The sequence below is a fragment of the Eschrichtius robustus genome, chromosome 4, assembly GCF_028021215.1.
Source record: "Eschrichtius robustus isolate mEscRob2 chromosome 4, mEscRob2.pri, whole genome shotgun sequence".
NCBI lineage: Eukaryota > Metazoa > Chordata > Mammalia > Artiodactyla > Eschrichtiidae > Eschrichtius > Eschrichtius robustus.
The window spans coordinates 68,116,302-68,132,019 of NC_090827.1; the positions used below are offsets into that span (position 1 = coordinate 68,116,302).

The window sequence follows — 15,718 nt, forward strand, 5'->3', positions numbered from 1 at the left end:
GTTGCTTCCATGTTGGAAACGACAACTCCCACCCTTTTTTACTGTGATTTTTTTGTACAGACTAGATCTGAATGGCATACACTACTTAGAACAAACTGAGTTCTAATAGACCAGATAAAGATAGATGAGTGCCCAAACTAGTCTCTAAGAGGTGGCTAGGAGACCCTGGCCCAGACATATGTGTCCTATGAAAGTAGGAGTAAAAAAGATTGCTGACATAATGCAGAGAAGCAGATCCCAAAAGAAAAGGGAAGGAAGGGCTCAGCCACACTTACCCGGTTGCTTCGCCCAAACTCCCAGAGACATCGCTCCTTCTCTCTTAGGGAAGAATGAAAAGGGTGGAAGTTCAAAAACTTACTCTGCAATACCTAAGAAATTGTCCAAGGTAGAACATTGGAAACGAGAAGGGGAATGAATGGTCCCATTTATACTAATGCAAAAGTATCATGAGAAATACTGATATCCTGTTAACGAAAGTTACTTAAAAATTCAACATTCCATTTATATGCATAGATGAAAGATTATAGATAAAACATTGAAATACATTGAAGTAATTCATAGCATTTTTTTAAAAAACTTTCTTGCAACTGATTTTTTTTTTTTTAATAAATTTATTTATTTATTTTTGGCTGTGTTGGGTCTTCGTTTCTGTGCTAGGGCTTTCTCTAGTTGCGGCGAGCGGGGGCCACTCTTCATCGCGGTGCGCGGGCCTCTCACTATCGTGGCCTCTCTTGTTGCGGAGCACAGGCTCCAGACGCGCAGGCTCAGTAGTTGTGGCTCACGGGCCCAGTTGCTCCGCGGCATGTGGGATCTTCCCAGACCAGGGCTCGAACCCGTGTCCCCTGCATTGGCAGGCAGACTCTCAACCACTGCGCCACCAGGGAAGCCCTGATTTTGTTTTTTCTAATAAATTTTATTTATTTATTTATTTGGCCGCAGTGGTTCTTTGTTGCTGCGCACAGGCTTTCTGTAGTTGCTGCAAGCAGGGGCTACTCTTTGTTGCGGTGCGCGGCCTTCTCGTTGTGGCTTTTCTTGTTGCGGAGCATGGGCTCTAGGCACGCGGGCTTCAGTAGTTGTGGCACACGGGCTCTAGAGCGCAGGCTCAGGTGTTGTGGTGCACAGGCTTAGTTGCTCCGCGGCATGTGGGGTCTTCCCAGACCAGGACTCAAACCCGGGTGCCCTGCATTGGCAGGCAGATTCTTAACCACTGTGCCACCAGGGAAGTCCCAATTCATAGCATTTTTTAATTGCTTCTTTCATCATTGATTCAACAATTACCTGTGTAAAGATACAACAGAGAACAAAACAGCCAAGTTTATGTGGGGGAGAGTGAGGTTATCTACATTCTTTTTAGGTTTTGGATGTCTGTACAATATTCATATATTCATTTTATAAATAAATAAACTCAATTATCATGTTTGAAATAGTTGTCTCTAGGAATGATTTGCTGGTGGCATTACATGTAACTAGTGGATTACTAGGGAACAGAAATGAAGATACTTATATTTCAGAAAAAAATATATTATTTAATACATTATTCACCAAGAGTGTCCTAAGAAAATACCTCTGAGACAAAGCTATGTTGCGATAAGGGTTACAGTGTTTACTGAAAAAAAAATACGGTAAATCAAATAAAATGTTATAATATTAATACCCTCACTGATTCCCATTTCTCTGGGAGTAGTGGTCCAAACTGAATTGCCAATGCTAGAAGTCTACAATTTAGACACATGCTGTATCCGGAAACAATTGGTTAAATTAATGTTTACATTCCTCTTTCAAGTTTTTGTAAGCTTTATTACTGCATACTAATGCAAAGCTAGGCAAATATATATATATATATATATATATCTTTATGAATTATTTTGTAAACATTTTAAGTTTCCAGATTTTTATTGTAATTAAAATTGATTTTAAAAGAAGTTGAGATGCATAATGACATTTTAAAATAACTGTACTATGAAAACTATATATTTGAATATACATATCTTAGATGAAATAAAGTTCAACAGCGGGAAGACTAGAAGTTTAACAAGTACTTGTTTTCCTGCATAGTTTTTCTTTACCTGAAGCAACTAGCTGGACCAATGAGTTTGTTTTTCTTTTTTATGTCTTTAAGGAAATTGTCCTGGTTTTTTTCCCCGTATGAGTAACCTTCGATTGTTTTTACTCTTACTTCCCAGCATATGCATGAGTCTCATACACATAATATTCATTAGGAGCAAGGATTTATCTTTTTTTTTTTTCTTTTAAGCTGCTGCTTCTGTTAAAACAGGGAGTTACTCAACAAGTGGTGGGGCAGAGTCCTTTTCTATTAACGTTCATTCTAATTAATTTTATCCATGTTGTGGAAATATTTTCTTTATAGTTCATGTTTATATTATATTTATTGCAGTAAGATTTGGTTTTACATTTAATATTTAATATTTAAAGCTGTATTAATACATTCTATTATCTGCATAACTGAAAATAAGAAAAAATGATTTGGGGAAAAATGATTTCTATTCATATTCTCCATAAATGAATAACAAGTTGCCTACCTACATGCTTTTAACACAGCAACCTTTATATATTATTTTGGGAAAGTTAACTTCTTTTGGTCAATGTTTTCCATTTTACAGAGAAGATACTAATTCCCAGACTTTTTTGCCAAGCAAAATTATTGAGCACACCAATAAAATACACAAAAAGGTTGGGTTTTTTTTAACACTTTAAGAAGGAAAAAAAAAAAAGGATAATGAGCTTTTCTACCATGTATTGAGGTGGGGGTCCTAATAGGTTTCCAGAGCTCATTTTGAATCTTCAGAATGATACCACCATTTTATTGGATGGCTCTTGGCCAGACACAGGTGGCAGAGCTTTCCAGGACTCACACATTCGCCAGCTGGCATTTCTGCCTGTGATTGCCCTGCTCTAATAGAGGTCATTGGGCCTCTCTGCTCCTGCATGGTGATGGGCCCATTGCCATCTCTTAATTAAAGACAGAGGCAAAGGGAAGCTGCCCTTTGGCAGGGTGTTTGCCAGCTGGCTCCTTCTGCTGAGGCCCTCCCCTCGCTGCCTGTGAACAGTGTTTGCTAAGCAGCTGGGGAATGTAGCTCATTTGCTCAGCTGGGCATGAAGGCAGCAAAACCACTACCCTGACCAAGGACTTGGCAACATTTGGTTGTGGGTGTTGAAGATGTGTATATAGGTTTGTGAAATGGAGGACTTTATGAGGATGATTTAAAGGAGTGGATCAGAAGCAAATTTTAGAAGATAATTAGAGGATTCAAAATGTGTATTTATGGGTTTTGATCCCTTAGATATATTCGCTAGGTCTCTTCAATAATACAGTATTCAACTAACTCAGAGAGACAACGTACCATTAGACCCGCGATAAGGAACCACTGAGGCATACATAATGTTAATAGATAAATCAGACGGAATGTTGTATAATTTTGTATAATCAACTGATGTTAGATTATACGTTATTTCAAGGAGCAGCATTCCAGTTTCCTTGCAATGATTTTTTTTTCTACTTTTGACAAAATTATCAATTTCTACTTTTTCAATAGTTAAGAGTTACAATCATGTAAGCTTTTAAATTTTTTTTTTTCTTTTCAGTAGAAGAATTTGCCATCATGCTATAGGGTAAACTCAAATTTACCTAGAAGCTCTAGTGCTCAGAAGATTGTGCTAGGTGCTATGTATATTATCTCTGTGTCCTCACAGAGTCTTGATAAATAATTTCATGCTATTTTAAAGAAGAAAAAAACCTTAGGTTGAGTTGCATACGCACATTTACACACGTACTTAGTTAATAACATGGTTGGAATTCTAACCGTGATATTCCTATGCTATTTTTCATTAAAAAAAAATCTTACTTTACATATAAATGTTAATACTTCATGTAAAAATCCTAATTATATCAAATATACCAGAATCATAACTTCAGTTTTGTCTAGATTTTTCTCATGAACTCAAATTCCCTTTAAACAAAATGCAAATAGTAGCGAACATATATTTTATCATTTTTTACTGAAAATTACTGATTCAATCACAGCCAAACTGGAAAGGATAATATTACTAAGAAAGTCTTACACATTCAGTTATAAACTTGAGTGTACTCAGAGCATCAGTAACTACAATAGTTTATAGAAGCTATTTACCCCTTTTAAAAGGAACACATCAAGAAATTGCCTGCTTTTTTTACTGTTCTACCCCTAGCACATAGAAGGGGTAATAGAGTAGACAAGATCAATAAATATTTGTGAGTGAAGAAAATGACTGACATTACTAGGTAAAACTTGATAGAATTTAATTTTCTACTTTAAATTCTTTGAAAACTCTAACAAAATTTCCTAAACACTTTAGAGACTAGGCACTTAAACTAACGTGAGCGTTAAAAAAACAAAGATCAATTGTTTATGTAGACTGAATCAGAAAAACCTATTTGGATTAGAATTTAAACCATATCTATCTAGAGAGAAATTTGGATATACATAACCCTAAGAAAATTTTATATGTTTGAACGTATTAAATGAGGAATGGTAAACTGCTTTAAGGGAAGAATATATACACACTGTTTATTTTAGATTGTATTGGTGGTAGCATAGAATATGGTTAGAAGTTGACTTTGATGTGTCAAATTAGAAAAAAATTAAAATAATAATTATGACAATTAAAACATGTGCTTTACAGTTTAATACATGTTTTCACATGCATTACCTGTTTCATTCTTACAACATCTCTGTGAGGATATCCAACCTCCAATTTTTATCCCAATTTTACAGATAAGGAAACTGGGGATAAAAGTAAAAATGGGTTTGCTGTGTTTTAGCACGTGATTTCAGTATTCACACTAAAGGCCCAGAATGACACGCTGTAAACTTCAAGGGACAAGAAGTGTGGTTTGCATTTGTTTTACTTTTTAATAGCATTATGAACATTAAATAATAACCTTATTCCCTACTAGAGTGTTTGAGAAGTAAATGTTATTTTCTTGTTTTCAATTTTTTTTTCTCATTTAGGAAAAATAAATCCTTTGCATGTTGTTCCCCTTGGATCTTTTTAAAAAATCAATACATTATTTCTGCTTGTAAAGACAAAATTCCCTGAAATATTTAGAAAATAATGATTTACAGGCATCAATAAGTTATTTTAAGTAAAGGCCAATTCTTAAAAAAGGTGAATAAAAATCTCTAACCATAACCTATCTTTAATTCATCCTATAATATCTATCAGAAATTTAATACATGTGAAAAGACCTTAAGGAAGAAACAAGCTTAGCCAAAAATTCACACAGAAAAACATAAGGGAAGAGAAAGTTCAAAGCAGGGAATGTGTATTAAATCTTTATGTATCTAACACTTTATATTCAGAATGGTAACTTCAGAGATAATGAGGAGTTATAGATGGTTTGTCTAGACTTTTGTTAGCAGTCAAAATAGGAATAGTTCCTCTTTGTTTCACTTTCCAAAGCTATCTTTTCAGTGACTTTTTCCCCTTCATCTCCACTCACTACTAACCCAGCCCAAACACATGAAAGTGAAAAAATGAAGTTTTTAAAAAGGAAAAAAATATTTTGCTTATGTGAATTTTTTCTTTAAAACTCACTGTTTCGACTTAGTGAGTTAAAATTAAAGTTCTCCAGTGAAGTTCACATTCCTTCTCCCAACCCCTAAATATAATTAGAAATCAAACTCAAGGGATTCTGCCAGCAGCCTTCGTTTGGGCTGCAACTCTTCCCAGAGTCTCTGACCTGCTGGCCTACTATATCAGATTTTGGAATCACCAAGCCTCCACAGTCATAGTCTTGGTGCTGCAGCCGGGTATCAACCCTGAGCCTCTGAGGTGGCAGGGCCGAGCTCAGGACATTGGTCCACCAGAGACCTCCTGGCCCCACGTAATATCAAACAGCAAAAGCTCTCTCAGAGATCTCCATCTCAACGCTAAGACCCAGCTCCACCCAACGACCAGCAAGCTACACTGCAGGACACCCTAAGCCAGACAACTAGCAAGACAGGAACACAGACACACCCATTAGCAGAGAGGCTGCCTAAAATCATAATAAGATCACAGACACCCCAAAACACACCACCGGATGCAGTCTGGCCCACCAGAAAGACAAACTCCAGCCTCATCCACCAGAAGGCAGGTACCAGTCCCTTCCACCAGGAAGCCTACACAACCCACTGAACGACCCTTACCCACTGGGGACACACACCAAAAACAAGGGGAACTACGAACCTGCAGCTTGCAGAAAGGAGACCCCAAACACAATAAGTAAGTTAAGCAAAATAAGAAGACAGAGAAATACACAGCAGATGAAGGAGCAAGGTAAAAACCCACCAGATCAAACAAATGAAGAGGAAATAGGCAGTCTACCTGAAAAAGAATTCAGAGTAATGATAGTAAAGATGATCCAAAATCTTGGAAATCGAATGGAGAAAATAAAAGAAACGCTTAGAAGGCCCTAGAAGAACTAAAGAGCAAACAAACAATGATGAACAACACAATAAATGAAATTAAAAATTCTCTAGAAGGAATCAATAGCAGAATAACTGATGCAGAAGAATGGATAAGTGACCTGGAAGATAAAAGAGTGGAAATAGCTACTGCAGAACAGAATAAAGAAAAAAGAATGAAAAGAATTGAAGACAGCCTCAGAGACCTCTGGGACAACATTAAAGGCACCAACATTCGAACTATAGGGGTCCCAGAAGGAGAAGAGAAAAAGAAAGGGACTGAGAAAATATTTCAAGAGATTATAGTTGAAAACTTCCCTAACATGGGAAAGGAAATAGTTAATCAAGTCCAGGAGGCGTAGAGAGTCCCATACAGGATAAATCCAAGGAGAAACATGCCAAGACACATATTAATCAAACTATCAAAAATTAAATACAAAGAAAAAATATTAAAAGCAGCAAGGTAAAGCAACAAATAACATACAAGGGAATCCCCATACTGGCAGGACATATTTAAAGTGATGAAAGAGAAAAACCTAAAACTAAGATTACTCTACCCAGCAAAAATCTCATTCAGATTTGACAGAGAAATTGAAACCTTCACAGACAAGCAAAAGCTAAGAGAATTCAGCACCACCAAACCAGCTTTACAACAAATCCTAAAGGAACTTGGTTGGCAGCAAACACAAGAGAAGAAAAAGACCTACAATAACAAACCCAAAACAATTAAGAAAATGGTAATAGCAACACACTTATTGATAACTACCTTAAATGTAAATAGATTAAATGCTCCAACCAAAAGACATGGACTGGCTGAATGGATACAAAAACAAGGCCCATACATATGTTGTCTACAAGAGACCCACTTCCGACCTAGAGACACATACAGACTGAAAAGGAGGGGATGGAAAAAGATATTCCATGCAAATGGAAATCAAAAGAAAGCTGAAGTAGCAATTCTCATAACAGACAAAATAGACTTTAAATAAGACTATTACAAGACACAAAGAAGGACCCTACATAATGATCAATGGATCAATCCAATTAATCAATCCATTAACAACTGTAAATATTTATGCACCCAACTTAGGAGCACCTCAATACTTAAGGCAAATGCTAATAGCCATAAAAGGGGAAATCGACAGTAACACAATCATAGTAGGGGACTTTAACACCCCACTTTCACCAGTGGACAGATGATCCAAAATGAAAATAAATAAGGAAACACAAGCTTTAAATGATACATTAAACAATATGGACTTAATTGATATTTATAGGACACTCCATCCAAAAGCAACAGAATACACTTTCTTCTCAAGTGCTCATGGAACATTCTCCAGGATAGATCATATCCTGGGTCACAAATCAAGCTTTGGTAAATTTAAGAAAATTGAAATTGTATCAAGTATCTTTTCTGACCACAATGCTATGAGACTAGGTATCAATTACAGGAAGAAATGTGTAAAAATACAAACACATGGAGGCTAAGCAATACGCTACTAAACAACCAAGAGATCACTGAAGAAATCAAAAAATACCTAGAAACAAATGACAATGAAAACACGACGACTCAAAACCTATGGGATGCCGCAAAGGCAGTTCTAAGAGGGAAGTTTACAGCAATACAATCCTACCTCAAGGAACAGGAACCATCTCAAATAAACAACCTAACCTTAAACCTAAAGCAATTAGAGAAAAAAGAAGAAAAAACCCCCAAAGTTAGCAGAAGGAAAGAAATCATAAAGATCAGATCAGAAATAAATGAAAAAGAAATGAAGAAAACAATAGCTAAGATCAATAAAACTAAAAGCTGGTTCTTTAAGAAGATAAAATTGATAAACCACTAGCCAGGCCGATCAAGAAAAGAAGGGAGAAGACTCAAATCAATAGAATTAGAAATGAAAAAGGAGAAGTAACAACTGACAGTGCAGAAATACAAAGGATCATGAGAGATTACTACAAGCAACTATATGCCAATAAAATGGACAACCTGGAAGAAATGATCAAATTCTTAGAAAAGCACAACCTCCCGAGACTGAAGCAGGAAGAAATAGACAATATAAACAGACCAATCACAAGCACTGAAATTGAGCCTGTGATTTAAAATCTTCCAATAAACAAAAGCCCAGGACCAGATGGCTTCACAGGCGAATTCTATCAAACATTTAGAGAAGAGCTAACACCTATCCTTCTCAAACTCCTCCGAAATATAGCAGAGGGAGGAACACTCCCAAACTCATTCTACAAGGCCACCATCACTCTATTCTCTACGTCTGTGTCTTTATTCCTGTCCTGCCCCTAAGTTCTGAAGAACCTAGGGTCAGGACAGGAATAAAGATACAGACGTAGAGAATAGAGTTGAGGACACGGGTAGGGGGAAGGGTAAGCTGGGACGAAGTCAGAGAGTGGCATGGACATATGTACACTACCAAATGTAAAATAGATAGCTAGTTGGAAGCAGCCACATAGCACAGGGAGATCAGCTCGGTGCTCTGTGTCCACCTAGAGGGGTGGGATAGGGAGGGTGGGAGGGAGACGCAAGAGGGAGGGGATATGGGGATATATGTTTATGTATAGCTGATTCACTTTGTTGTACAGCAGAAACTAACACACCATTGTAAAGCAATTATACTCCAATAAAGATGTTAAAAAATAAAAAAATATATAAAATAAAATTAAAAAAGAAATCAAATTCACTAAAGATAAAAGGCATAAGTCTTACCTGGCTGTATATCAGACATTGTCACCTTCCTCTATAAACAAGCAGCATGTTAGTTGCACTCCAATAAATCATTTACGAGAAAAACAAGCACAAAATCAGCAATACTAAATTAGAGTCTAAAAAATAGTGTATCTCCTGGAAATTTTATTTTTAAAGTTTACATATCTATTTCTGCCCAAGGCAAGTGTGGCAGATGGGTGGAGAACATATCTTACATCTATGAGTTCTAGAAAACACTTTAAGGTTCTATATAACTAACACAACTAGGATGCGTAGGATTTTGTTTGTAAAATATCATATTTGTACTGATAGCAAACCTATTCGTTTCTGATTTTTTTTCTTATCTTTGATTCTGTGTTTTGCTGTCATTAATAATGCATTTTTTTGACTTCTTTTTATTGCATATACATGTGTAATCCAAGGACCAAGAGACCAGCTATACAATTATCAAATCTAAAGAGACAACTATAACTGCAGAGGGCTTGAAACCAGCTTCAGTATATGTCTTCCAAATTCGAGCACGCACAGCAGCAGGCTATGGTGTCTTCAGTCGAAGATTTGAGTTTGAAACCGTCCCAGTGTGTAAGTCATTTTAATTACTGTCAACTCATGTCTCTGTAATGGTTACCAGAAAAGAGTCAGTGGATCAATACTCTCCCTGGGCATTCTGTCAGTCTCCCGCTTCTTCTCTCTCTCCCAGGCATTACTCCTTCAGGTAGGAAGCAGCTGTCATGCTATTATGGGAGGTTAGCGGGTTAACACATCGGTCCCCGATCCTCATAGCATTTAGTCTACAAGGAGATGAAACATCAGGAGATCCTTAAGAACTGTTTAAACCTTGCTTTTAAAGACTTTCTTTCCACTGTTGCCATACTTTATTGAATTATTGCCATTTACTTTTTACTTGTTTTATTGAACAATGCTACTAGGCTTAGTCTTTCTATGAAAATTCCACAGGGAACTTTCATTAGTATTGAGTTTGGCAAGAAACTGGTGCTCTAAGGAACCAGTCTGATTGTTTTGAAAAAAAAAATCAAAATCTGTGGCAACGTCTCTGAGTGGAGGGTCCGGAAATATTTCTGGAAAACCCTTCTTGTACCTTTCTTTTCATAAAATAGTAAAAATAGCATGAAACTTTTTCTTCTTTAATGTCAAACAAAATATTTAGATCACTTACTTGTACTAAAGCACACATTAAAAGCAGGATTAGGAGAAAGCAATAACTTGCCTTGTTTATAGATGAAAGAACTGACACTATTAATGCCTTGTTATGAAGAAAATAACAGAGAAGTAGTGTGAAATGTCAAATATGTGTAAATGTATTTGTTTGTACATATACAATACATATATATATACTTTTTTAAAGTCAAGTTTTGTAAGAATTACTTATTTTTAAATGAAGAAAATAAAATACGTGTTTCCTCCCTTTGAAAACCAACAAAATGAGAGCTTAATTATCAGATTTACTTTGTAATGATTAGGAGAACTATTAAATTAAAATTTTCAAAAACCTATTTAATACAGCTCTTTAGAAAATGAAGATATACTTCTGTTTAAAGCATGTTTAACTGAATTATCTAAAAAATAATTTTTATTACTTTAAAAATAGCTAAGTATGACTTCACTTGATTTTATACAGATTAGGGTGCCATGGTGAAAAATGATAAATTATTTTCTTTCCATGCAAGGAAAGTCCCATTTCTGAAGTTTAATTGACATATTGAAATTTAAATATTTAATGCTATTTAGAAAAGTTTTTTTAATAAATGTCATATGAATTGATGTAATTAGTCAGAAAATTTCCATAATATTGGCAATGGATTATTCAGTCTCATATCTTGGACCCTGATCTGGATTTATGATGAAATATGTATTATATAAGCTGGTCATCCTAATAGGGCTTGTTTCTATTTATGCTTATGTGCTTTACCAACTCTGGGAACAAAGCCATAAAGTAAATAATATCTCACAATATGCTCAAGTGCTTGGATAATTTTACAAATGAAAAATCTCACTTTAAAAGATTACAAAATTATACTTAGTTTTAGGATGTTGGCATGTTCAGCAACTAGTTTTTCTTCAGACTATTTGATGTTCTTTCCTTTACTTTTTTTTTTAAATAGTAGTTTCTAGGTATGCCAATACTCATCAATCTGATCATTGAGAGAAATAATATGTCATTTTCCATATAATTTTACAAAGTCTGACCTGAAACTTTCCTTTAAATTTTTTCCTACATAACTTCTAGATGGAAAGAAATATCACACAAATATTTTTATTACAAAATCAGATTTTAATGTTATTATTAATAGATAATGAAAATATTTTAGGGATGTACTCCCTCAACTTTAGTGTGGAATTTTATTTTTACTTGCTTATGTGTACATGTATTTGAAAACAATTTAAGAATGAATTTTTCTTTGTACCAAGTATCTGTTACATACCAACCCCTTTTGACCTTCATGTAGAAATCTTCTGGATACAATTCAGGAAGAATGTGTTGAGCCCCTGTTATGTGCTTGGCTTTGCTAGACTCTGGAGAAATATACATGAGTAACACATGGAAACTTCTCTCCTGAGAACAAGAATACAGACTGTTTACTTATGAAGATTAGAATGTTTGTGTCAAGAACCATTTTAGGATAATAGTTTTGTTCATTATTTTTAAATTTGTCATTAACTCCCTACACATCAAAAGATTTTTCACTCTAGGTACTGTGAGTGACTCAAATAACCTTAAGGCATAATCCCTCCCTTCTCCAGGATTATACTCTAATCCTGGAGAGGATTAGAAGAGTTAAAGGGAGTTAAAGAAGATACACAATTATTATTAAAATAACACTTCATTTTGTGTTATATACCATTCATTTGACAACTATTTATGCAGTATTTTGTGAAATTACTTCAATTATATTATTGAGCATTATTTACTTAATATTATAATTTAATTCTTCACAAACATATATTATTCCAAAACACAATCTGCAAATACTAGAGTCAAGAATTATGGTATCTTAAACATATTTACATTTTTGCTGTCAAAGCTATCGGCAATTTTCATTTGGTGGGTGACAGTTAACCTGGCTTTAATGAGTCACCATTGTTAAGGAAAGTCTACCTTATCATTCAGGTATATTACGACAAAAAATTATCTGAAAGTCATTACTTTGAACTTAAACTTTACAAAGAATTTTCCAATTGATTATTCAGTTCATAATTGCATGATATGATATATTGACATATGTTCTTGATTTGCTTAATTTTTTAAACTTATTAATTATTAATTTATATTATACTTCAGTTACAAAATTGTTATGAAGAACTTTCCTTTTTCATCTACGTTATCTTCTGTGTTAAAAATATAGCCCTAAAACCAAATGCAAATAATAGAAACAAGAATGCAAAATAATTATTTTAGAAAAACTATTTACCATGAGGATTTGGGTGGAAAATCTCCAGCTTTTTTTCTGTCAGGTTTTAGTTTATGTTTTATAACTGACTGTAACCCACTTTAATTTTGTTGTGCATACTATTAATGTGTTTAAAATTGACCCCTTTTATTATTCCTATTCCCAATGGCGATGATAAAAACATGCCAACAAATAAACCTAGCATGAATGAAACCATCCAGCTAACCTAGCTAGCTCTTTTTCTGTTTTGTTTTTGTTTTTCCTTAATATAAATTGTCTTGAAACTATGGAAACATCACTGAATCTTTCTTAGTCTCTACTTGCCCAAGATTTACTGAACACATTTCTGTTTCTTTTATGATTTTTTTTTCCTCAATATACTTTCTCTCATCTAATTCTTACCTATTTGATTCAAAAATCTGTATAGCCCAACTGCTAGAATAATGCTATTCTGTTTTTTAAATGAAAATTTTATCAAGATAATTGTAGATTCACATGCAACAATACAGAGAGAGCTCTTGCACACTTTGCTCAGTATCCCCAATGGTAACATTGTGCAAAACTATAGTATAACATCAAAAGCAGGATATTGACATTGATGCAATCCACCAATCTTACATTTCCTTGTACTCCTTTGTGTGTATGTGTGTAGACAGGTATGAATTAAGTTCTGTACAATCTGGTCACTTGTGATGGTTCGTGTATTTACCATCACAGTCAAGATATTGAATAGTGTCAACCTCACAAGGATCTCTGCTGTTGCCCCCCTTTTTTATTTCCCAAGGGATAACCATTTATTTTATTATTTATTTTATTTTATTTTATTTTTGAATTTTATTTTATGTATTTCTTATACAGGAGGTTCTTATTAGTTATCTATTTTATACATATTAGTGTATATATGTCAATCCCAGTCTCCCAATTCATCCGACCACCACCACCCCCGCCCCCCACGTCCGCCCGCTTGGTGGCCATACGTTTGTTCTCTACATCTGTGTCTCTATTTCTGCCTTGCAAACCACTTCATCTGTATCATTTTTCAACATTCCACCTATATGTGTTAACATACGACATTTGTTTTTCTCTTTCTGACTTACTTCACTCTGTATGACAGTCTCTAGGTCCACCCAAATCTCTACATATGACCCAATTTCATTCCTTTTTATGCCAGAATAATATCCCATTGTATATATGTACCACATCTTCTTTATCCATTCATCTGTCAATGGGCATTTAGGTTGCTTCCATGACCTGGCTATTATAAATAGTGCTGCAAAGAACATTGGGGGGCATGTGTCTTTTTGAATTATGTTTTTCTCAGGGTATATGCCCAGTAGTGGGATTGCTGGGTCATGTGGTAATTCAAATTTTAGTTCTTTAAGGAACCTCCATACTGTTCTCCATAGTGGCTGTATCAATTTACATTCCCACCAACAATGCAAGAGGGTTCTCTTTTCTCCACTCCCTCTCCACCATTTGTTGTTTGTAGATTTTCCAATAAAGCCCATTCTAATGAGTGTGAGGTGATACCCCATTGTAGTTTAGATTTGCATTTCTCTAATAATTAGTGATGTAGAGTAGCTTTCCATGTGCTTCTTGGCCATCTGTATGTCTTCTTTGGAGAGATGTCTATTTAGGTCTTCTGCCCATTTTTGGATTGGGTTGTTTGTTTTTTTAATATTGAGCTGCATGAGCTGTTTATATATTTTGGAGGTTAATCCTTTGTACGTTGATTCGTCTGCAAATATTTTCTCCCATTCTGAGGGCTGTCTTTTTGTCTTGTTTATAGTTTCCTTTGCTGTGCAAAAGCTTTTAAGTTTCATTAGGTCCCACTTCTTTATTTTTATTTTTATTTCCACTACTCTAGGAGGTGGGTCAAAAAAGATCTTGCTGTGATTTATATCAAAGAGTGTTCTGCCTATATTTTCATCTAAGAGTTTTAGAGTGTTTGGTCTTACATTTAGGTCTTTAATCCATTTTGAGTTTATTTTTGTGTATGGTGTTAGGGAGTGTTGTAATTCCATTCTTTTACATGTGGCTGTCCAGTTTGCCCAGCACCACTTATTGAAGACACTGTCTTTTCTCCATTGTATATCCTTGCCTCTTTTGTCATAGATTAATTGACCATAGGTGCATGGGTTTATCTCTGGGCTTTCTATCCTGTTCCACTGATCTATACTTCTGTTTTTGTGCCAGTACCATATTGTCTTGATTACTGTAGCTTTGTAGTACAGTCTGAAGTCAAGGAGCCTGATTCCTCCAGCTCTGTTTTTCTTTCTCAAGATTGCTTTGGCTATTCAGGGTCTTTTGTGTCTCCATACAAATTTTAAGATTTTTTGTTCTAGTTCTGCAAAAAATGCCATTGGTAATTGGAGAGGAATTACATTGAATTCATAGATTGCTTTGGATAGTATAGTCATTTTCAGAATATTGATTCTTCTAATCCAAGAACATGGTATATCTCTCCATCTGTTTGTGTTATCTTTGATTTCTTTCATCAGTGTCTTATAGTTTTCTGAATACAGGTCTTTTACCTCCTTAGGTAGGTTTATTCCTAGATATTTTATTCTTTTTGTTGAAATGGTGAATGGGATTGTTTCCTTAATTTCTCTTTCTGATCTTGCGCTCTTAGTGTAAAGGAATGCAAGAGATTTCTGTGCATTAATTTTGTATCCTGCAACTTTACCAAATTCATTGACTAGCTCTAGTAGTTTTCTGGTGGCATCTTTAGGATTCTCTATGTACAGTATCATGTTATCTGCAAACAGTGACAGTTTTACTTCTTTTTTTCCAATTTGCATTCCTTTTATTTCTTTTTCTTCTCTGATTGCTGTGGCTAGGACTTCCAAAACTATGTTGAATAAGAGTGGCGAGAGTGGACATCCTTGTCTTGTTCCTGATCTTAGAGGAAATGGTTTCAGTTTTTCACCATAGAGAACGATGTTGGCTGTGGGTTTGTCATATATGGCCTTTATTATGTTGAGGTAGTTCCCTCTGTGTCCACTTTCTGGGGAGTTTTTATCATAAATGGGTGTTGAATTTTGTCAAAAGCTTTTTCTGCATCTATTGAGATGATCACATGGTTTTATTCTTCAATTTGTTAATATGGTGTATCACATTGATTGATTTGCATATATTGA

General features: G+C 35.0%; 1 protein-coding gene across 4 annotated transcripts in view; it reads left to right on the forward strand.

The window, feature by feature from the left end:
- EPHA5 (EPH receptor A5) overlaps positions 1-15,718 on the forward strand; it is a 313,241-nt gene that overhangs the window by 202,355 nt on the left and 95,168 nt on the right. For all 4 annotated transcript variants that reach the window (XM_068542188.1, XM_068542190.1, XM_068542189.1 and 1 more), the window contains one exon: positions 9,591-9,750. In XM_068542188.1, coding sequence (XP_068398289.1) covers positions 9,591-9,750 — 160 coding nt within the window. The remainder of the gene's footprint in view (positions 1-9,590; positions 9,751-15,718) is intronic.